Below are 22,879 nucleotides of genomic sequence, written 5' to 3'. Positions count from 1 at the left end.
GCTGAGATTTTCTAATTAGGCATACAAGATCCATCCATCTGTTCCAAGACAAAAGCAGCCATGTAAAGTATACCTTGGTATCCTAGATATACAACATATTTTTGTAGCTGCTGTATTATTATTATTATTATTATTATTATTATTATTATTATTATTATTAGAGTGATGTGTTTATGGGTGGCAACAGTTAAGATAGTCTTTCTCAACCTTTTACCCGGGAGGAACCCTTGACATAAAATAAACTAAAAATTAGTATATCTATGGTTCAGAAAATGTGTGGGTATTTCACTGATAGTCTCTCAGAGAACCCCTAGCAACCTCTTGAACCTCAGTGAACCTTAGTTAAGAAACCCTGGTTTACAATAGAAAGTTATGCTGCTCTTGCAAACTTGGACTCTTGTTTCATTGTGATAGCTGATGACATCTTACTGAGAACTACTGTTGTGATTCACGGTAATGATCTAAAGCAACATAGTTTCAATTTTTTGATCTATTACTGTGCCGCCATCTGTTTTACATTGCACTTGGGTGACTACAGAAATCTGATAAAATTAGTAGATTTTTCTTGAGACTCTGGAGAATTTGATGTAATTTTTAGTTTGTAGCTCTCTGACCACACAGGACACAAAGTGTGTTTTAGTCGGTCTCCTTACCAAAGATACAGACAAAATCTGTTTTAAGCTTACATCTTTTATGGTTAAATAGGATCAGTGTAACATGTCACATAAATATAAAGAAAGCATTACAATTTGTATAGATGACCAGGCATATTGGTTGTATCCAAACACGTGTCTGCAGAAGAAAACTTCCTTGCCCCCACTTCCCTTTTACATCTTCTCAGAAGTTCACACCCATTGCCTCTGCCTGGTTTTTTCCCCATCTCCCTTTCCCCTCACATTATTACACATCTTAAGGCTTTGTGTGAGGATTCCCCAACATTTATGGGTTTTTTTAGGGGGACAGCGGGTGCTGCAGGGAAGACTGGGTGCAGTATTCCCCTTATGTGTGGGCCCTTGAATAAACACTTCTTTGGAGACAGCAGAGTGACATTATTTTAACATCAAAAGTGTATGTCTGCTAGAACAATTGTAGCACTAATATTATTATTTTTCCCCTCAGAAAAGAGAACAGACAACAATGGCAGAGTGTATTTTGTCAATCATAATACACGCATCACACAGTGGGAAGATCCCAGAAGTCAAGAGTAAGATTTATCTCTTACTGTTCCAAACCTCATATTTAATTTTTTAAAGCACTAAGTGAAGAAGCACAGGGCACAGTTTTAATAACTAAAACATTCAGCTTATGAAAGTTTTATTATTAACAATGGAGGAAAAAGCAGATATTTTAAAAAATGATATCTTAATAGAGCTATTTCAGATTAAAATGGAAACTTGCAAGAAATGTTTATTAGATAATCAGTGAAGTCAGTCTTCTTATTTGCATCTGACACATAGAAAAGTCTTCTACTTAATATCTTAGTAATTTCAGGCAGAGTATGTTTTGTCAAGTGCAGTACTGCGACATATTTACAGTAGTCCCAAACACTACATGTTGTCCTTTATTTATCAACAGGAGTTTTAGCCCCTTCTTTATACTATGTATACCCTTAAAATAGTATACCATAGGCCACAAGAACCTGCTGACACAATAGAAAATCAGCTGCTTTCCAAGAATGAACAGGAGAGCTTTATGCCAATTTGTGTGCTGCTTGAAGTCTGAAATGAAGACTTATAAGATTTGTTTTCAATATTAGCATTCAGCAAAGAGAATGGAAAAAATCGTGTGTGACAGGCAGAGTACCCTACAGTGTAGAGTTTTAAAGCAGTAGCTCAAAGGATAAGTACTAATTCTTCTGTTTAGAGGTTCTGAAACAAATGGAGAAATTAACAGCAAATTGAGGTTTTAAGATATAGTGAAAATTCTGACAGAAAATAATTAATGTTTAATGTCTTCAGATCTGTTCCAGCATTACGCTTATGTAATCCTGTTTTTCCAAATATGCAAATAAACAAAAACAAAACACTTAGCTAATGACTTCATAGTGAAGTCCTGGACATGCTAGGAGGTGACCTGAATACACCTCTTAAGAGGTAATAATGCCTGTTTAATTTTTTGATGACATTCACATCAGAAAGGTTTAATGAAGGTAGTTTTTATCTCCTGTTCTGATAAATAATTGAATAATTCTATTAACATGTCTCCTTTTGGAACAGGGAGAATGGCTGTTAAAGGATTATGGCCAAGATTTTACACACTATTTTGGGCATAGCATAATGACAGCATATTGATGCTGGATGTCTGGGTAGCTGGCATCAGGGCCTTCAGTTCAGCTGTTGAATAGTAATCAGATAGCTCCTCACTCGAGTCAAAAGTGTGAGAGAGGGGCTGTATGTGTGCTTGTGGAATAATTGTCTGCACCAGGGACTTCATTGACACAATCTCTGAAAAAGCATACTAGTTCTGCAACTATTTCTATGCTAGTGTCGTGCTCCAACAGGATTCCAGGTGTAGTATTCTCCAGTTTGGATTCGTGTTTTTGGTTTTCTCTTCCCTAGAGCTCAGTATAACAAGGGGATGCTGAAAAGTTTTTGGCCCAGCCCAATTCCCAAAATTTGAGCACAAATTTATTATTGTAGCTTGAAAAAGTGTTCTTTTGTATTGTAAATTGCCAATTTGCAGGATTGTAGCTCTAATTTCTGGATTTTTAAGTGCTGAACTCTGAGCCTTCATGTTGTTCCTGTTACTACAAAATAAAACTTCAAAGAATATCCATGAGTATATGATGTAAACATTGAGTAATAAGCGCTCATAATATTCAACTGTGAAGAAGTGGTGTGCTAACTTTCAGTGTGGAATTTTTGAAACCATTAACAGTGTCAACTTTTGAAATTGTTGAGTGTGTTCATGGCCTGATTTTGAGAGATCAGTAAATCTCACCTAAATCAATTGCTGAGGTACTAGAAATAGTCTGGGAACTCATTGGGTTTACAATTCATGAGCAGTTGGCTATGCAAAAGTTGTCAGCCAAGTGGGTGCTGAAATAGTAGAATGCTGACTGGAAACGAGGTGAAAAGGATACCTCCAAGTTGATTTTGCAGCATTTTGAGGGATCTAGTGATATTTTTTTGGAATGACTTATCACTGTTGATGAAACATGGTTATATCACCATGACCCAGAGACCAAACAGCAATCCTTACAGTGGCAGCACTCAGGTTCTCCATGGCTGAAGAAATTCAAGACTCAACAGGTTGGCAGGAAAGGCCGTGGCCAGCTTTGGAGAATAAGGAAGATATTTTGATGACTGACTGTCTTCAGAAGGACCACACAGTTAATGCAGACTACTCCTCTAGCTTCCTGTGCTGATTAAAGGAGGCATTGAAGAAAAAACAGTGAGGGAAGCTGCAGAAAGGTGTTCTCTTTTTGCAGGATAGTGCATTTGCTCATGAGGCTGACGAGACGATGTATGTTTTTAAGAACTGGGGATTTGAGTGTATAGACCAGGGGTTCCCAACCTGGGGGTCGTGACCCCTTTGGGGGGTAGCCAGGTTGGGAATCCCCTCCTCCCCTTCTCCCTGCGGGTGCCGGCGCTGGAGCAGGTGCGTGCAAGGAGGAAGGGAATGGAGGCGGGGCCACCGCCTCCTCTCCCTTCCCGCGGGTGCAGGCACCCACGGGGAGGAAGGGACAGGGGGTCCCTCCTCCTCCTATCTCTTCCTTCCCGTGGGTGCAGGTACCCACAGGGAGGAAGGGACGGGGGGCCCGCCTCCTCCTTTCCTTCCCACAGGAGCAGGCACTCATGGGGAGGAAGGGATGGGGGGGTCCCTCCTCCTCTCCCTTCCTTCCCGCGGGTGCAGGCACCTGTGGGGAGGAAGGGACGGGGGGGTCCCTCCTCTCCCTTCCCGCGGGTGCAGGCACCCACGGGGAGGAAGGGACGGGGGTTCCTCCTCTCCCTTCCTTCCCGCGGGTGCAGGCACCCACAGGGAGGAAGGGAAGGGGGAGGTGCCTCCTCCTCCCCGGGGCTGCCAGGCAACCGCGGGGAGAAGGCGACGGGACTGCAAGCCCCAGCGGGCTTTGCAACCGGAAGTCCCGCCCCTTTTCCCTCGACGGCCTCCCTAATTGGTTGGGAGGCTGGGAAGGAGCGGGACTACCGGCCGCAAAGCCTGCTGGAGCTTGTAGGCGGCCGAAAGTCCCGCCCCTTCCCGGTCTCCCAACTGATCAGCGAGGCCGCGGGTGGGACTTTCGTCCCCAAAGGGGGTCGCGGCCCAACAAAGGTTGGGAACCACTGATATAGACCATCCACCCCACTCCATCTGACTTTCTTATTTTGAAACTTGAGAAAGAGTTTGAAATGAAAGAATTGTTCAAATGACTTTGAGGTGATACCAGCAGCAGAACAGTATTTCAGTGACAAGACAGCAGATTTTATTTTTTATTTTATTATTTGGAAGGATTAAAGAAACTTAAGAAAGAGTGTGCCAAGTATGTGAAACTTCAGGGTGAGTATGTGGAACAGCATGTAAATTTCATGCCTTTAGGTCATTATTTTCTCGTTTGGGCCAAGAACGTTTCAGCACCCCCTCACAGATGTACTATTTCATGAGCGGTTTTGGTTCACTAATAAAACCAAACTCATTTCTTATATATTTTTTTTCCAGTCAGTTAAATGAGAAACCTTTACCAGAAGGTTGGGAGATGAGATTCACTGTGGATGGAATTCCATATTTTGTGGATCACAACAGAAGAACAACAACATACATAGATCCACGTACTGGAAAATCTGCTCTGTAAGTCCTGCCTGCCCCACCCCTCGCCATTGCAATATGATTTATCTTTGGAGTAAGGTAGCAATTCTAACAAATGCTTTGTTAACCTGCTATATCACATGTAAAGCGCATTACAGATATCACATCAGGTTGACTCAAGTGTTAGTGTCAAATTAATACTTGAGACTACCACCAAGTGAAAAGTTTTTATAGTCTTTATTCTCAGGGCATACGTCTGGCTTTAGTTTTTGTTTTGTTTTTTCTGTGAGAGTTGGTTTCAGTTTTCGTCCATAAATCAAAATGGGATGCTCACTCAGCACTACTGAAAAATTCAGAAAGCTCTGATATGCCTTCTCAAATCCTAAACATCTGCCCAAAGAAAAATTCAATGTTTAGTTCAGTAACTTTAGAGGTATTGCTGCTGCAAAATTTACTACAATTACATATGCTTTCCCCAAATCACACTTTCAGTATTGTAGAACAACTTATTCTCTTAACTAGGCATGGCCTTGAGGTTAATGTCAATTGTACACTTGTTTTCCAGTTTTGTAAATTTGCTTTCTGTTTACAGAGACAATGGACCTCAGATTGCTTATGTCCGTGATTTCAAGGCAAAGGTCCAATACTTCCGGTTTTGGTGTCAGGTAAATATATTTCATTTTGGGATTGTATTTGTGAGGATCTTTATATCACATCAAATGCATTTAATTGCACCTTTGGAATAAGGTATGCTCTGTGTTGGTTTGCATCACAGTAGCTGCTGCCTCATGACTCCTTTGTTGTTGTGGGGTTTCCTCAGAGGTCTTTGGTAGTGGCTCAGGACAGACTCTCTGGCAAACTGTATCTCCCTATATGAGCCTGTCCAGGCCCCAGGATCCTCAGAAGGGGCCCATTTCTCAGTGCTAGTTTTATCATAAGTATATTGGTGGGCATACAACATAGAGCCTTCTCAGTAGCTGTCCCTAAATTTTGGAGCTCCCTTCCCAGGATGCCAAGAATGGCTCTCTCCTGCTGTCCTGATATTAGCAATTCATAGTCACAATCTAGTCCTGGTCTTGTTTTTGCAGAGTCAATGGGGCTTCTCCATCATCTACTTTCAATTATGTAGTCTATTTGATTGCTGTATTGGCCATTTTTCCGTTTCTTCTTCAGGGGTTGGACTGGATGGCCCTTGTGGTCTCTTCCAACTCTACAATTCTATGATTCTATGATTCTTCTCCCTCTGTACTTGGAGCATAAACTTGGATTAAGCTTAAATTCATGGGTTTTCCCTGATATGATTCTTCTTGATATGATTTGGCATTATATCCTTAGACTGCTTTAGCTATATGTCTTCTCACTATTCATGCTAAACATCTGCCCACTGGATCACTTTGAGTTTGTGAGTACTGAGGAAGTGGACAAGATTCTTGGAAGCGTTAGGAAGACTACATGCTCTCTCGATCCCTGCCCCTCATGGCTGGCAGCTCAGGGGGGAACTGCGGTAACATCTATGTTGCACTGCATAATTAATACATCTTTTAGCCAGGGGCGGTTTCCATCTACCCTGAAATTAGCAGTTGTTAAACCTCTGCTAAAAAAAGCCCTCCTTAGACCCCCTGATACATAACAACTATTGGCCTGTGTCGCTGCTGCCTTTTTTGAGAAAGGTGATCGAGAGAGCAGTTGCCTTCCAACTCCAAGTGATCTTGGATGAAACAGATTTTCTTGACCCATTTCAAACTGGCTTCCAGGCGGGCTATGGAGTTGAGACTGCCATGGTCGCCTAAGTCGAGGATCTCTGTCTGGGCATGGACAGGGGAAGCGTGCCCCTGTTAGTGCTCTTGGACATCTCAGCGGCTTTCGATACCATTGACCATGGTATCCTTCTGGAACGCCTGAGGGAGTTAGGTATCGGGGGCACTGCACTCCAGTGGTTCCATTCCTACCTCTCGGGTAGATTCCAGATGGTGCAGCTGGGGGACGTCTGCTCCGATAAGAGGGAACTTACATCTGGTGTCCCTCAAGGAGCTATTTTGTCCCCCATGCTATTTAACATTTACATGAAACCGCTGGGAGAGATCATCCGGAGACACGGGGCGCGGTGTTATCAGTACGCTGATGACACCCAGATTTGCTTCTCTGTGTCCCCAACTGATGCAGTGACTAGGGATGGCATCTCTCCTCTAAATGCCTGCTTGGAGTGGCTAATGGGCTGGATGAGGGAAAACAAACTCAGCCTGAATCCAGAGAAAACGGAAGTACTAGTGATAGGTTCCCCGGGCCCGGGTAGTGAAATTTGTCCACCTGTCCTGAATGGGGTCACGCTCCCCCTGAAGGACTCAGTTCGCAGCTTGGGAGTGCTTCTGGACTCGTCTTTCCAACTGACATTTCAGGTGGATGCGACGGTCAGAGGCGCTTGTTATCAGCTTTGGCTGATACGCCAGCTGCGACCCTGCCTGGACCGGGGGAACCTTGAAACTGTAGTACACGCTCTGGTAACCTCTTGATTGGATTTCTGTAATGCGCTCTACATGGGGCAACCCTTGTACCAAACCCGGAAACTTCAATTAGTGCAGAACATGGCTGCAAGATTGGTCGCTGGATGTTCCAGGGCAGACCATGTAACACCTATCTTGAAAGATCTCCATTGGCTGCCTATTCGCTTCCGGGCCCAATACAAGGTGTTGGTAATTACCTATAAAGCCCTAAATGGTTTGGGCCCAGGGTACTTGGAGGACCGCCTCTCCCCATATAATCCGCCCCGCACACTCAGGTCAGCCGGGAAGAATCTGCTGAAGGTCCCAACTGTGCAGTATGCGGCGACCTCGCAAAGGGCCTTTTCCATCTCAGCCCCAAAAATGTGGAAGAACCTTCCCGACGAGCTCCGTTCCACCACCTCCCTGGACCTTTTCAGAAAGAACCTTAAGACCTTTTTCTTTCACCAAGCTTTCCCTCCATGAGATGTGATATTATGCCTTCTCCCCCTATTGTGTAACGATTTTCGCAATGTTTTTGGATCAGTTCAACAAGCTGGCTGTGTAATAGCTTTTAATATTTTTTACATTGTTTTTATCAATATGTATGTATTTTTATGTTGAAATTTTAATCTGTATGCCGCTTTGACCATCGCGGAAAAGCAGGATAAAAATAAATCTATTATTATTATTGTTGTTGTTGTTGTTGTTGTTATTATTATTATTATTATTATTATTATGCTACCCCATTTCTTCTTACATTTCCTGAGTAAAAAGCTGTGTAATTATCTGACTCAAAATGTCCCTTTCCTGTCTACTTTAGCTCGTTCACCCCAAGTACTTCAATGTTTATACATTACATTTCTTGTTTTACATGTCTAGCTTCCCCTGATTCATGCTTGCTTATGAAACCTGACTTGTTTATCACATCTGTTTTTTGTGGTTTCAGCAATTGGCTATGCCCCAGCACATAAAAATCACAGTGAGCAGGAAGACATTGTTTGAAGATTCATTTCAGCAGGTAAGTGTTTCAGTACTTAATGTGTATTAGTTCTGTGTATTAGGTGCTTTAAGCTGAACTCTGTTCTCCTTTTCTAAAACTCATCTGTTCAATTTACTGCTTCCAACATATGTCTCTAAATAGCCTTATAAAATGGATCAATGCTCCATTGTAGGGTAATTGCTGTAAATTCAAGATACTGTATTCTGGAAGTTGGAGTAAATCAATAAATATAAGTCATTGTTTTAACGTGAATAGCTGTTAAAAAGGTAATCGTCTGATATATTTTTTCCACTAAAGATAATGAGCCTCAGTCCTCTGGACCTCCGAAGACGCTTATGGGTCATTTTTCCTGGAGAAGAAGGATTAGATTATGGAGGTGTTGCACGGTAGGGCAGATTTATGTCATTAAAAAAATCAAGTCACTTGAAATCAATTGATTGAAAAGGCTCGGGAGGGCAAGGATGTTACAAACAATTTTCCCCCCCAAAAGAATTAGACCTTTTTATCAGAAGTATCTTTCAAAACAATTCCGTAAGCTTGATTTTGTCAGTGTCTAGGAAATGAAAAATCTTGAGATTAGAACAGTTTATTCTTTGTATACAGACACTTCCAACAGTCTGCTAGGCATGTGCAAAAAAATTGGGAATGTAATGTCATGAATAAACAGAGATGTAAATTATAACTGAGATCCTGCATTGTTAGATGTAGCTATGATGATGGAGCCCAATTGTTGTAGCTATAAATGCCTATGCCACTCCCCCAAACACCTACCTCTTAAAGCAGATATCATTCCAACCAAAGGGTTTCTGAGATACTGTCAATTAGGTACTGGGAAAAGAAGACTGGTGTTCTTCCAGTCACAGAGCACATTGAGACAAGTAGTGAGAAAGACGCCTTAGGATGCTGCTGCAACTGTTTGTCTCAACATGTCTTGTGGTTGTGAGAATACTGCTGTCATCCTTTCCCATCTCCCTAGGATGCAGCACAGAAACTCTTCAGTTGAGTCTCTGCCTGGCTTGGGAGGTACGTTTTTGGTAGTGTGTTCAGTGATTAACAGTTGTAAATGTGAATCCCAAAAGTTATGCTATTATAAAACTCATCTTAACCATCTTAACAGTGCAATGCGGCAGCTAACAAGGCCAATGCGATTTTAGTCTGCATCAATAGAAGTATAGTGTCTAGATCAAGGGAAGTAATAGTGCCACTATATTCTGCTCTGGTCAGGCCCCACCTGGAATATTGTGTCCAGTTCTGGGTGCCACAATTCAAAAAGGACATTGAGAAACTGGAGCGTGTCCAAAGGAGGGTGACTAAAATGGTGAAGGGTCTGGAAACCTTAATAATAATAATAATAATAATGTTTATTTATATACCGCTTTTCCAAAGTAGATCAAAGCGGTGTACAACAGGAAGTACAATACAAAGTAAAACAAACAAACAAACAAACATAACAGGCCTCTCTCCCCCTCAAGATGGTGGCTGAAGGGAGGGCTTTTCTTCTTCAGGCAGGCAGTTGGAGCTAGCCTGCCTCTCTCCCCTCAAGATGGTGGCTGAAGGGAGGGCTTTTCTTCTTCAGGCAGGCAGTTGGAGCTAGCCTGCCTCTCTCCCCTCAAGATGGTGGCTGAAGGGAGGGCTTTTCTTCTTCAGGCAGGCAGTTGGAGCTAGCCTGCCTCTCTCCCCTCAAGATGGTGGCTGAAGGGAGGGCTTTTCTTCTTCAGGCAGGCAGTTGGAGCTAGCCTGCCTCTCTCCCCTCAAGATGGTGGCTGAAGGGAGGGCTTTTCTTCTTCAGGCAGGCAGTTGGAGCTAGCCTGCCTCTCTCCCCTCAAGATGGTGGCTGAAGGGAGGGCTTTTCTTCTTCAGGCAGGCAGTTGGAGCTAGCCTGCCTCTCTCCCCTCAAGATGGTGGCTGAAGGGAGGGCTTTTCTTCTTCAGGCAGGCAGTTGGAGCTAGCCTGCCTCTCTCCCCTCAAGATGGTGGCTGAAGGGAGGGCTTTTCTTCTTCAGGCAGGCAGTTGGAGCTTGCCTGCCTCTCTCCCCTCAAGATGGTGGCTGAAGGGAGGGCTTTTCTTCTTCAGGCAGGCAGTTGGAGCTAGCCTGCCTCTCTCCCCCCAAGATGGTGGCTGAAGGGAGGGCTTTTCTTCTTCAGGCAGGCAGTTGGAGCTAGCCTGCCTCTCTCCCCCCAAGATGGTGGCTGAAGGGAGGGCTTTTCTTCTTCAGGCAGGCAGTTGGAGCTAGCCTGCCTCTCTCCCCTCAAGATGGTGGCTGAAGGGAGGGCTTTTCTTCTTCAGGCAGGCAGTTGGAGCTAGCCTGCCTCTCTCCCCTCAAGATGGTGGCTGAAGGGAGGGCTTTTCTTCTTCAGGCAGGCAGTTGGAGCTAGCCTGCCTCTCTCCCCTCAAGATGGTGGCTGAAGGGAGGGCTTTTCTTCTTCAGGCAGGCAGTTGGAGCTTGCCTGCCTCTCTCCCCCCAAGATGGTGGCTGAAGGGAGGGCTTTTCTTCTTCAGGCAGGCAGTTGGAGCTTGCCTGCCTCTCTCCCCTCAAGATGGTGGCTGAAGGGAGGGCTTTTCTTCGTCAGGCAGGCAGTTGGAGCTAGCCTGCCTCTCTCCCCCCAAGATGGTGGCTGAAGGGAGGGCTTTTCTTCTTACAGGCAGGCAGTTGGAGCTAGCCTGCCTCTCTCCCCTCAAGATGGTGGCTGAAGGGAGGGCTTTTCTTCTTCAGGCAGGCAGTTGGAGCTAGCCTGCCTCTCTCCCCTCAAGATGGTGGCTGAAGGGAGGGCTTTTCTTCTTCAGGCAGGCAGTTGGAGCTTGCCTGCCTCTCTCCCCCCAAGATGGTGGCTGAAGGGAGGGCTTTTCTTCTTCAGGCAGGCAGTTGGAGCTTGCCTGCCTCTCTCCCCATGAGGAACGCCTTAGGGAGCTGGGGATGTTTAGCCTGGAGAAAAGAAGGTTAAGAGGTGATATGATAGCTCTGTTTAAATATTTGAAGGGATGTCATATTGAGGAGGGAGCAAGCTTGTTTTCTGCTGCTCCAGAGACTAGGACCCGGAACGATGGATGCAAGCTCCAGGAAAAGAGATTCCACCTCAACATTAGGAGGAACTTCCTGACAGTAAGGGCTGTTTGACAGTGGAACACACTTCCTCGGAGTGTAGTGGAGTCTCCCTCCTTGGAGGTCTTCAAACGGAAGCTGGATGGCCATCTGTCAGGGATGCTTTGATTTGGATTTCCTGCATGGCAGGGAGTTGGACTGGATGGCCCTTGTGGTCTCTTCCAACTCTATGATTCTATGATTGTATGATCTGATAATATTGAACAGAACTTCCTATACCCAAGATTCATGGTAGCTAAATGAGAATAGAGTTAGATCAAATGCAATGTGTGATTCTTTTAGCTGGTATAGCAAAAAAGTGTCTGTGTCAGTCCTAAATTTTGCATATACAGCAACTTAAAAATGATGTTTCTGTTATAGCTAATGTGATTTCAAAATTTCTGTTCTACGGTCAAACACAGCATATCAATCAACATACTCTTCAGTTCTGGACCTAAGAAGTTGAAAAGTCAACATCAAGCCTTCAGTGTTCATAAGCTAAATAAATAAATAAATAACCAGTGTTAAAATCACAGTATCAAACACTTGGACATACTTAGCATCACTCACTGGTAGTGTTGAAATGTACATATGGGCCTTTTCATAAGTAAGTGTCTGGCTTATGAAAAGAGAACCTCAAACTTTCAGGAAAAACTAGATTCCAACCAGATGCATGTAAACTAGTACATGTTGAGTATCTCTCATCTGAAACACTTGTGCCAGGAAGTGTTTTGGATTTTGGTTTTTTTTTTTTTTTTTTTTTTTTTTTTTGGATTTTGGACTATCTCCATATATATGATGTACAGTGCACCCGCACCATACCGCAACTTCCAGCATATGCTGGAAGCCGCACAAGAAAAAAGCCTTGCGCACCCCAGAAGAAGTAATGGGGCTCAAGCTTATGTGTTTTTTCTCTTACACCGGGGGGGGGGGGTCCAGAACGGATCCCCCATGTAAAAGAAGGGCTCACTGTAATGTCTTGGAGGTGAGACCCAAGTCAGAACACAAAATTCATTTATGTTTATATACACGTAGCTTGAAAGTAATTTTATACAATAGTTTTAATAATTTTGTGCATGAAGCAAAGTTTATTTACATTGAACTGTCAGATATGTAGAATTTAATACGTAGTTCAAATAATTATCTGTTCTTAGACATATCTGTAGGGCATGTATACACAAAACGTCTAAACCTAAAGTTTGTTTGGTTTTTTTGTTTTGTTTTGTTTTTTGTGGTGTTGACTGTGAGTTCTTTATGTGGTTTCAGGGAGTGGTTCTTTCTGTTGTCGCATGAAGTGCTGAACCCAATGTATTGCCTGTTTGAATATGCAGGGAAGGATAACTACTGCCTACAGATAAACCCAGCTTCTTACATCAATCCAGATCACCTGAAATACTTTCGCTTTATTGGCAGATTTATTGCCATGGTGAGTTCAGAGAGTCAAATAAAAATATTGATGTATGGAATGCTTGAGATGGGGTGAAACAGTAAGAAACAGCTGACACTTGCTGATTTATTAATTTGGTTTCGGAGCTAGGATAAGCTAGATTGCAATCTCTCTCAACAGTAGTCCTTTTTTGTGTGTTCTACAAAGTGCCCTGCATTTCTTTGCACAATATGTATAAAAACCTAGTTAAGCATTTTATTGTTGTCATCATCATTTTTACCATCTTTCATACTTGTTTAAAGGTGTCATCTGTGCAGGAGGTAAAACTTTGGCCTATTTGTGGTTACTGTATATTTATAGTTATGAGAAAAAGCTGTGAATTAGCATATACTTCTGGGAGGCTGGTTATAAATGTTGCACATTTTTAAAATGGTATGTAGGTGGAGATTTAGTACACTGTACATACTTTGTATTTAAATATTAATTACATTGAACATGAGAGAGATTTTACAGAGAGAGATTTAGAGTCCAACTCAACCAAGGTCTTTGTTGGGTTGCTTGCTTTAGCATCTTTTATTTGCAGTTTCACCATAGGAAATTATAACTTACCCAACATGAATGAACACTGAGAGTAGAACTAAAGCTCTCTTTTTTCCCCTCTTCCCCTTTTGTTGTTAGTGGCATAAATGACACATGCTTACCAATAAAATAAGAATTGTTTTTAAGCGTGCTTTTATACTATAAGTTGGCCTTTGAAATACTGTTTCTTCTGAAATTTAGGCCAGAGATGGTGATTAAAGGTTACAGAATTAAACAGAAAAGAGTATAAATGCATTAAAGTAACTATAATTGTCATAATAGAAATTGCATTAGTTTCCATCTTTTGCAGGCTTTGTTCCATGGGAAATTTATAGACACAGGTTTTTCTCAACCATTCTACAAACGTATCCTCAACAAGCCAGTTGGCATAAAAGATTTGGAATCTGTAGATCCAGAGTTCTATAACTCTCTCATCTGGGTAAAGTGAGTTTTGAAGTTCAGCTACTTGACGTTATTCTGATAAATATGATTTATTCTAGTACGTGCACATATGCAGCAAAAATATTTTAAGTGGATTAGATTTGAAATGTATAGTCATGTATATTTGAAACTGCAATATTAAATTTTGCTATTGAATTTTTAATTTTTAGTTTTAAAAAGCTGATTCAGAATTCAAATGTTTTAGACATTTTCTCATACCTAAATTTGGCAGATCTTTTGTATCTTACTATTTTATTATTTTTATTAGATGTAAACAGGCTTGAGCATGTTTAAAATTGAAAAGGTGATTGAAATAATTATAAACATTCAATATAGATACCAAATATTTTGGTATTTAGAAAATAATATCCTTAGGCTGCAATCCAAAGCATTTTTATAGGGTATTTTAAAGTAAGCATCTTTAAGGTCAGGCTATGTATATCATAAAAAGACATTTGGGCAGTAAATGTCATATGGTATTTGTTTTGTAGGGAAAACAATATTGAAGAATGTGGCTTGGAAATGTATTTCTCAGTTGATAAAGAAATTCTAGGTGAAATAAAGAGCCATGACTTGAAACCTAATGGCAGCAATGTTCTTGTTACTGAAGAAAACAAGGAAGAATACATTAGGTAAGTTCAAATTTGACTTTCAAATTCAGTTTTAGGTTTTCACTCAGAGTTATCCTTCTCCGTGCTTTAATACATTTTGGAAAACATTATCATCAATGCATGAAAATGGACACAGGCCTGAGACTTAATTCTTCCTGTCAATATGCTAAAGTTAGATACAGCTGGTTTTATTCAGCAGTTCTCTTTTCTGACCTTTTATTTGTTCAAGTTTCATGATGGAATTAGGTGCCCTACCTTCTGTTTACCTAACTGTTTAAGCTAGAATGTTGTACAGAGGCCTGCTCCAAGCTACTGGTCTGCTTCACCCCATGTGACATAATCTCATTTACACTGAGCTTTTCTCAGAAATATACTTAAATTACGTTATCTTTTGAAAGTGGTATTCCATGAATGAAGACAGTATTTGGTGTTCTGTCCTTAATGATACAGTCGGCCCTTCTTATACACGGATTTTTATACATGGATTCAAGCATACATGAAAATGTTCAAAAAAAGTAAAAATTTCAAAATATGAAACCTTGATTTTTCATTTTTGTAAGGGACACCATTTTGCTATGTCATATTTAATGGGACTTGAGCATACACGGATTTTGTTATACATGGGGGATCTTGGAATCAAACCCCAGCGTATAACAAGGGTCCACTGTATTGTGCAACTTCACGTAATGTAAATTACAACCCATTAAAACTTTCAATTGCAGACCTAAGTGAATAATCTAGCTTTGAAACAATTGTATGTTTTAACTCCAGGCTGGTAGCAGAGTGGAGGCTTTCCCGGGGAGTTGAAGAACAGACTCAAGCTTTTTTTGAAGGTTTCAATGAGATTTTACCACAGCAGTACTTGCAGTATTTTGATGCCAAGGAGCTTGAGGTAAATCTAATCTTTAAGCATAGGATTTAGTTGAGATGATGTTAGAATTTTTCCAGGGGCTTATAAATGCAAATGATTTGAGTATACTGAAATGGTGAGAATAGAAGACCATTGAATTTATGTTAGCTTTGCCATAAACAGTCAAGGTATCTATTGACTAGTAAAGACATAGACAAGCCCTGATGGTAAGTTTGAAACAAAAATGAAATGAAGGAAGTTATGCTCAATGTAGAGACACCTGGGCAGCAAGGTGTACCCAAAACAAAAAGGGCATTATGGCTGCACCTGCACTGCAGAAATAATCCATCTTGATACCATTTTAACTGCCATGGCTCAATGCTATAAAATTTTGAGACTGCAGTCTTGTGTGATATTTAGCCTTTCTGTTCTTGGTGGCACAACTAACTACAGCTCCCAGAATTCCATAGCATTGAGCCATGGCAATTAAAGTGGTGTTAACCTGGATTAATTCTGCAGTGCAGATGCAGCATTAGAAAATCTAAAGAGATAGTTTGTCAGCTTTCTAACACCTGCCAATCATATTAACAAAGTTTCTGGATTCTAACTGTTATCTGACTCTTTCAAAAGGTGCTTTTGTGTGGAATGCAAGAGATTGACTTGAATGACTGGCAAAGACATACTATCTACCGGCATTATACAAGGACAAGCAAACAAATTGTGTGGTTTTGGCAGGTTTGTATTGTTCTAATGTATGCAAGAATTGTACCAAGTCTTCAAAGGTTTTAGTAATTAGTCTTCTGAAGAAGCTATTGCTCCCTCAGTTCTTGGGGAAACAGTTTCCAGAGTATTCTCTTTTGGAGGCTAGCATCAATTATGGAGAATGCAACCATGTTAATATTTTGCTGCAAAAATAGCAAAATCTTATGTAACTATAAAGATAAATAAAAGTATTATGGCATTATTTTCAGACTTGATAAAAGCATTGTAATCCACTGTTTGTAGTTTTAGACTTGGGAGTGTTTCAGTTGAATTTTGCTGCAGCCTCTTCTAGATGACCCTTTGCAGGTCACAGAATTATTCAGCTTCTCTTCCTCTTCTGTAAAAGTAGAAAAGAAGTTGTTGTCCAGTGAAATATAGCAGACTCTAGTATTACTCCAGTAATCCTTCACATCTCTATCTAGGTAGTCCTTTCAGCATCCTAACGACATCTTTTCCTACTATTTCTTCTGCCAGTTCTCTCTTTGTTTACTCTGCTTGCATCCCCCTTTCATCTTTCTACTGCCCATTAATTAAAAAAATCTGCTGCAAAAATAGGTTGTGTAAATTCTATCTGTTAAGTTTGGAACTATGTGAAAGAATTTGAATAGTTTGGCTTATATAACTATTTTAAATGAATTCTCTTTTGCAGTTTGTGAAGGAAATAGATAATGAGAAGAGAATGAGATTATTACAGTTTGTTACTGGAACATGCCGATTACCAGTTGGAGGATTTTCTGACCTCATGGGTATGCAAAATTATTCTTCTGAAGAGTGTGAGAGTCAGTGTGGCAAAATGTTCATTGTCTGAAATACAACTTTAGTCACTTATAAATGATAAATAACAAATAATATGGGAGGCACTGGCATATTGTATGACAGCTTTCTTCTTTGTAATTGAGTGGTTTAATAATGAAAACAAAATTGTAAATGTATTCCATAAGTTAACCAGAGGGTAGTTTCACAGTGTTGATGTTGATATGGTAGAGTTAAAAGCAGTTGAATATTTACCCTCCTTGAGCTTATTTCTAATCACTGTGTTGGATCCTGTATGATGCAGAGAGTTTTTAAACTGGATAAACCCATAGGCAAAAAAGCAGTGGAACCAATTGTAGCTGATTCTTTGTTTTGTCTCTGCCTCCTATGCGTCCCAAAAATATTATCCAGATGCTTTCACTAGATCTTTGCTTTAGCTGATGTAACTTTGGTCCAAAATACACTGCAGAACTAATCCTGTTTGAGACTGCTTTAATTGTCCCGGCTCAATGCTAGGGAATTTTGGGAACTGTAGTTTTGTGAGACATTTAGCCTTCTCTGTCAGAGAGCTCTGGTGGCAAAATAAAGTACAATTCCCAGGATTCCCTAGCACTGGATTGGATTATTTCTGCAGTGTGTTTTGGACCTTTCAGGACAATACGTGCAGCTTACCAGCCCAGATAATTTACCAACAATCAGCCTTTCCAGAGTCACTATTAAATTTTGGAAGTAGCTACATGTTCTCAGTCTCTCCATCGAGACCTGCTGAAAGGTCTTTGTGTGAAGAACCTTTCTGTACACTGAGTGTATAATATATGCATAACTACAAGGGAACACAGAATGTTTTTGTTTTGTTCTAACATAGAAGCATCCTATATTTGGCAAGTTGTGCTATCTGAGGTGTACCATACAAGTTTACTGCCCAGTTTTGAACAGTGACATTTCAGGGGACAGGGGAGTTGTACTTATGGTACTACATGTACCATCACTAGTCAAATCCTTGGAGCTATTATATAGCGGTGGACTATGGCAGTAATGCTAGTTTCTTACTGTGAAGGCACAGAAGACAGAAATTCAAAGTATAATCAGTATCCTCCACTGTCATAAATGAATAGTTTTCAGATACACCTTCCCATATGCAAATGTCTTAACCTGAGCTGCTCTCTTTTCGAGTGTATATTTAGCAATGAAAAATCAGATGCAGCTTTGATTTTCTTATTTCTTCTAACATTTTAAATAGTTCTGATATTTTTCTTTTATTATTATTTTAGCAAGCAATGGACCACAGAAATTCTGTATTGAAAAAGTTGGTAAAGAAAATTGGTTACCTAGAAGCCATACTTGGTGAGTAACTTGTATTAGATTATCATTTTGGCTGCTTTCAAATCTGCATGAGGAGAAAGGCGGGATATAAAATAAACAAATAAACAATAAATAAATAAATAAATAAAATATTGATGCTCTTACTCCACTTTCTAGCAAGAGACTGGGGGCTACGTTTATATTTTTTAAAATTATATTCTATGTTTCAGAGTACACTTAAAGATGTGGTGTATATATGAATGAGATGTATTAGTTTGGTATCTTTTTTTTCATTCCTTCTTTCATATTGATCAGGGAGCAATAATTGACTGCAGCTTTATAAGTATACATTCAGTGGTAAACACAAAATTGATTTTTCCTGATGTATGAAAAGTTTGATGTAGAGATGGACACTTTAAATTATTGGACAACTGTTGCCCTTTTCTTAGTGTCTTCTTGCTCAGCATATGCTGGTGTCAGATAGAATGACAAATTCACATAATTTTTAGATCACACTATTTCATAATGTTTCATGTTACCAGGTGCAGAACTGTATCTTTCAAGCACCAGCATTTCATATAATAATCTATTTTAGCCCTTGATGGGCCCACTTTCAGTACGTACTGAAATGCTTGCCTTCTTCACAGTGAAATATTTGCTAAAACATTTGCACAGAGTGGCCCTAGATTTCCAAACTCCTAGGTTTTGAAAATAATCATTTGTCAGTGCTAGCAAGAGATCCATAGTGGTGATTCCTCTAAAGTTATCCCTTCCTCCAGCTTCTAAATACAAAATTTAAAAATCCATTCAAAGAAATCAATATTCCATAATCAGGGGCAGAATATTTGTATTTTCCAACAGAATTAAGCTTTCCTTAGATCTGCCTATCTGGTTTTATCACAGTAGAAGAGGCATATGATTATCATAGTAACTTCTGTTTTTGTGTAGCACCTTCTTAAGCTTAAAATAAATGAGCAGATGAATATACATGATAAATTTCATAGTATTGTAACAATAGAAATGCTTCTCTTAGTCTTTAAGCTATTAATGATAAACATTCTTGAACATTTTTGTAACTGAATGTGTAAAGTTTCAAAATGGAAGTTAAGCTTACTGCCTATTTTCAGTTTCAACCGCTTGGACTTGCCCCCATACAAGAGTTATGAACAATTGAAGGAAAAGCTGTTGTTTGCAATAGAAGAAACAGAAGGATTTGGACAAGAGTAACAACTGATGGGAATTTGCACCTGAAGAACGTACATTCTTATATGGTATGCGTTCTTCACTGCCTCTGCTAGTTGCACTTCTTACTGTAAACAGGACTTGACTTTGATTTATTTGAACAATTGCTAGTGTGTAAGTAAATGAATGTTACTCTGCCATTTTATTTCCACTAATTTTTTATTTCTTCTGAGTAATTTTGAAAAATTGAGAATAATGAAGCTATAAACAGAATCTTCCCCAGTCAGAGACTGACTGTACTTCCAGAGCTCTGTCTTGGCCCATGTCTATTAACTGGAATGTGTTCTTTGTTTGTTTGTTTTTTCTAAGACTACTCTTTTTCTTTCCATTTTAGTAGCAACTTGCTGCTGATGAACTGAAAAGTCCATTGGTAGCTGCAGTATCCTGTTCTGAGCAGTGCTTTCTTGCATTCAGACTTGGGGTGCTGTCAAACAGATCCATTTCTTATTTAACCTGTTCCTTAACTGATAAAGTCTGCCTTTCTAAGATTTATTCTGATGTCATCTCGGTTCAAGGGGAAGAGGGCAGGGCGGGGGACAGGGAACTGGACATGTAGAGGTAATGTATACACCTGAAACATAGTACTTTTTTTTTTTTTTACCATGATTATCACATCCCTCAGGTTATCCAGTGGTTTGAATGCACCTCTTTGAACTCAGAGGAATTTTAAATGATTGTCAACTGATGTGTACATTTAGGTTTTTGCTTACAGTACTTAAACAGTAAATCTGAGAGTGTGCAATCTCTTCAGTTGGCTATGGTTGAAATTCATTTCCCCTCGTATTTGTAGGCCTGAAGTATACAATTTGCCAATGGGCTTAACTGAGAATTATACTTTTCCTCTGAATGGGGGGATATTGTCTATTTTCCAATAGTATTGCTACCCAACTGACACTTCAGTTTCTGTGCAGGTGCACCTTCTTAAGCTTAAAATAAATGAGCAGTCCTGTTGTGCACTTACCTACGTGTAAACCTCAGTGAACATACTGAAACCTATTTCTCTGTCTGATTTGAGAAACCCCTCAGTAATGAGTTCATTCTTCATACTGCCTGGGCCAGGGAGGGTTAACATAGCTCTGTGTTTGACCATCTTCATATTTGTAACACATTCAACTCTTGGTTTTAAAACTGATTTGAACTTCAGGGTTTTTTTTAATCACAGTTTCAGTGTCCCATTGGGGCTTAACACCAATGTGTAAACTGCACTCCCATTTTTGGAATGAAAACACCTTGTTCTTGTCCCCAGCTTTGCTGCCTTCTTATCCTTTCCCTCCAGGTTGTTATAATTCTGTGGCATGCATGCTGCTCTGAATCTTAACAGGAGAGATGGTGACATTTGAAACAGCAGTAGTGCATGTTGATAAAATACATACTTCATTGTTCTTCTGTGTGATGGGAGCGTAGTCCTGTCAATGCTAACCAAGACAACCAAAGATCAGATATACTGGATTGTTATCTTGGTAGCAAATATCTATCCATCCAGACTCTGATGGGCAGGAAGCAAATAGGGACAAGGGGAGACTTAATTCCGGGCTATTGAAAGTGAGTGTGATCATCCATTTTAATAACTTAATGTCTTTAGGACTCCTCAGTAAGTTAATGTAAACAGTCCCTGTTCCTTCAGTGAATGTGATCAAGAGTGGTTGGGCACTCTTTCCTTCTCCTCCATTTCAATGTGCATTCAAATAATACATAGACAAGTATATTCCTCTTACACAAATTTCTACTACTTCTTTGGTAGAGGACATATGCCTGTATTCTGGAGACTGGTTTACTGCATCATTTACCAGAATACCAGATGCGTGTATTAAAAATAATAGCATATGGAGGAGAAAAAGCCTTAGAAATATTTTGTTTATTGGTTTTAATAATACTTAGTTATCTAACACTTACAATACAGAAATGAAATGAATTGAGGTAACAAAAATAAGCTATGGAAAATATTGTATGTTCTTCATAATGGTTTGTGATTCGTATAGGGACCTAGGAATATTGTTAATGTATAAATATTCAAAAGGCTTTCTGCCCTATATTTTTAAAATAAAGGATAGCTCTAACTGAAATAGCTGATGCCCTAGTTCTATAGGGCATGGCTGTTTAATATTTTTATGGCTCAAATGTTTAGTTCAGGAAAAAGTAAATGCTTGTATATATTTTTGAAGTCTGGGAGGTCTAGCTTATTTCTTAATTTAAATGGTTTGTTTATTTGTCTTTACTGCTGTATTACAAGAGAAATGGGGGCTGGATATCCCAAGCACAAGAAAGTATTTTAAACATTCAGAACTGAGGATATTTAACAAATAGAATCATGATCACAAAATATTGTTAAAATAGATTTATTGTAAACATTATGCTAACAATATCTCTAAAATAAGAATGAAAACTTGCTTTTGAAGTCCCTTTGCAATGTAAATTCCAAATTCTGTTTTTCTTTATGCCATGTTATGTCGCAGTAATAAAAGGAAATTTGAGCAGTCGACACTCTCTTCTCATTGTGGGAATTTGGGAGACCTGTGGAAGAACAAAGTAGTTTGCTTGGTAGAAAACTGGAACAATTTGGTTTGTAACAAGATTGTTTTGCAAAGATTAGGACAGCTTCAACAGCATGTAGATAGCAGTGAAAACCACATTCTGTTGTATGCATCTGAGAACATAACAGTCTGATCTGTTATATTAGTAATTGAATTTTTGCCTTATGAAGTACATATTTTAGTCCACTGATCTTAATGTTCTCAAAGCCTTATATTTCTGGAGAGCTCAGGATTGGATTTTTGATTCTTAGATGTGTGGAATTTCATAATCTGTCATTTTCATTGTGCTAAAGTTCTAGTTTGTGTTCATCCTACATAAACATTCCAACAAGGTTTAAAAATTAAAGCCCCATTGAATGCTTTGGTATTTCCAGCCCTTTGGGTGGTGGTTTGTTGAATATTTTCTCCAGAATCATTGTCGATGTTTATGCGCCCTAGTAAATTAATATATGAACTGGAATCAGAGGCACTGGACTATAAAATACTGTACTATAGAATCCCATTGTTAATTTTTCCTTGAACTGTAATTACGAATACTCAGGTAACTGTAAAAGTCTCTCACCAAGTCAAACTTTTATAAAAGTACTAAAAATCCAGTATTTGTTGTCATTCCTTGCATGTTGTGAAAAGGTTTTCTCAGCAAGCTTGAAACAGCAAAGCAGTCACACTAATCAAAGTTCATTCATTCTAATCATCAAAGAAACTACATTAGAGTACAGGCACACCTCAGTGAAAATATAAAGAAAACATAAATAATGACTATGGAGGAGCAACATAAATTCAACCTAGACAATAAGGAAATTGAAATAGTTAAAAAGAGTTCCCGTAACTTGGATCAAACATTGATCACAATGGAGACTTCAAGAAATCAGAAGAAGCCTAGGAATGGGAAGAAACTAGACAAAATCCTAAGGAGTAGAGTTATACAACTGAGCACTAAAGGTATGATTGTACAAACCATTGTGTTCCCCAACACTATATAAGTATGTAAGAGCTGAATAGTGAACAAGAAGAAAATCAGTGCATTTGAGATGTGGTGCCAGAGAAGAGTTCTGAGGATACATGGACAAACAAATGGATCCTTGAACAGATCAAGTCTGAATTCTCCCTGGAAAGCAA

General features: G+C 39.8%; 1 protein-coding gene across 4 annotated transcripts in view; it reads left to right on the top strand.

Annotated features, from left to right (window-relative positions):
* Nucleotides 1-22,356, top strand: part of ITCH (itchy E3 ubiquitin protein ligase) — a 76,739-nt gene extending 54,383 nt beyond the window's left edge. For 3 of the 4 annotated variants that reach the window (XM_089514069.1, XM_089514070.1, XM_089514071.1), the window contains exons 12-24: nt 1,120-1,204; nt 4,657-4,785; nt 5,336-5,408; nt 8,170-8,241; nt 8,521-8,609; nt 12,569-12,728; nt 13,579-13,712; nt 14,201-14,341; nt 15,092-15,212; nt 15,801-15,905; nt 16,582-16,678; nt 17,957-18,029; nt 19,115-22,356. In XM_089514069.1, the coding sequence (XP_089370195.1) occupies nt 1,120-1,204; nt 4,657-4,785; nt 5,336-5,408; nt 8,170-8,241; nt 8,521-8,609; nt 12,569-12,728; nt 13,579-13,712; nt 14,201-14,341; nt 15,092-15,212; nt 15,801-15,905; nt 16,582-16,678; nt 17,957-18,029; nt 19,115-19,214 (1,379 nt within the window). In that variant the 3' untranslated portion in view covers nt 19,215-22,356. The remainder of the gene's footprint in view (nt 1-1,119; nt 1,205-4,656; nt 4,786-5,335; nt 5,409-8,169; nt 8,242-8,520; nt 8,610-12,568; nt 12,729-13,578; nt 13,713-14,200; nt 14,342-15,091; nt 15,213-15,800; nt 15,906-16,581; nt 16,679-17,956; nt 18,030-19,114) is intronic. The other variant, XM_089514072.1, reaches the window with a different exon arrangement.
* Nucleotides 22,357-22,879: the final 523 nt, after the last annotated feature.

Source organism: Sceloporus occidentalis, unplaced genomic scaffold (genome assembly GCF_023333645.1).
Source record: "Sceloporus occidentalis isolate IW3139 unplaced genomic scaffold, rSceOcc1.0.p SCAF_3, whole genome shotgun sequence".
Classification (NCBI taxonomy): domain Eukaryota; kingdom Metazoa; phylum Chordata; class Lepidosauria; order Squamata; family Phrynosomatidae; genus Sceloporus; species Sceloporus occidentalis.
The sequence above is the reverse complement of the archived record's forward strand: the minus strand, read 5'-3'. Positions and strand labels throughout refer to the sequence as shown.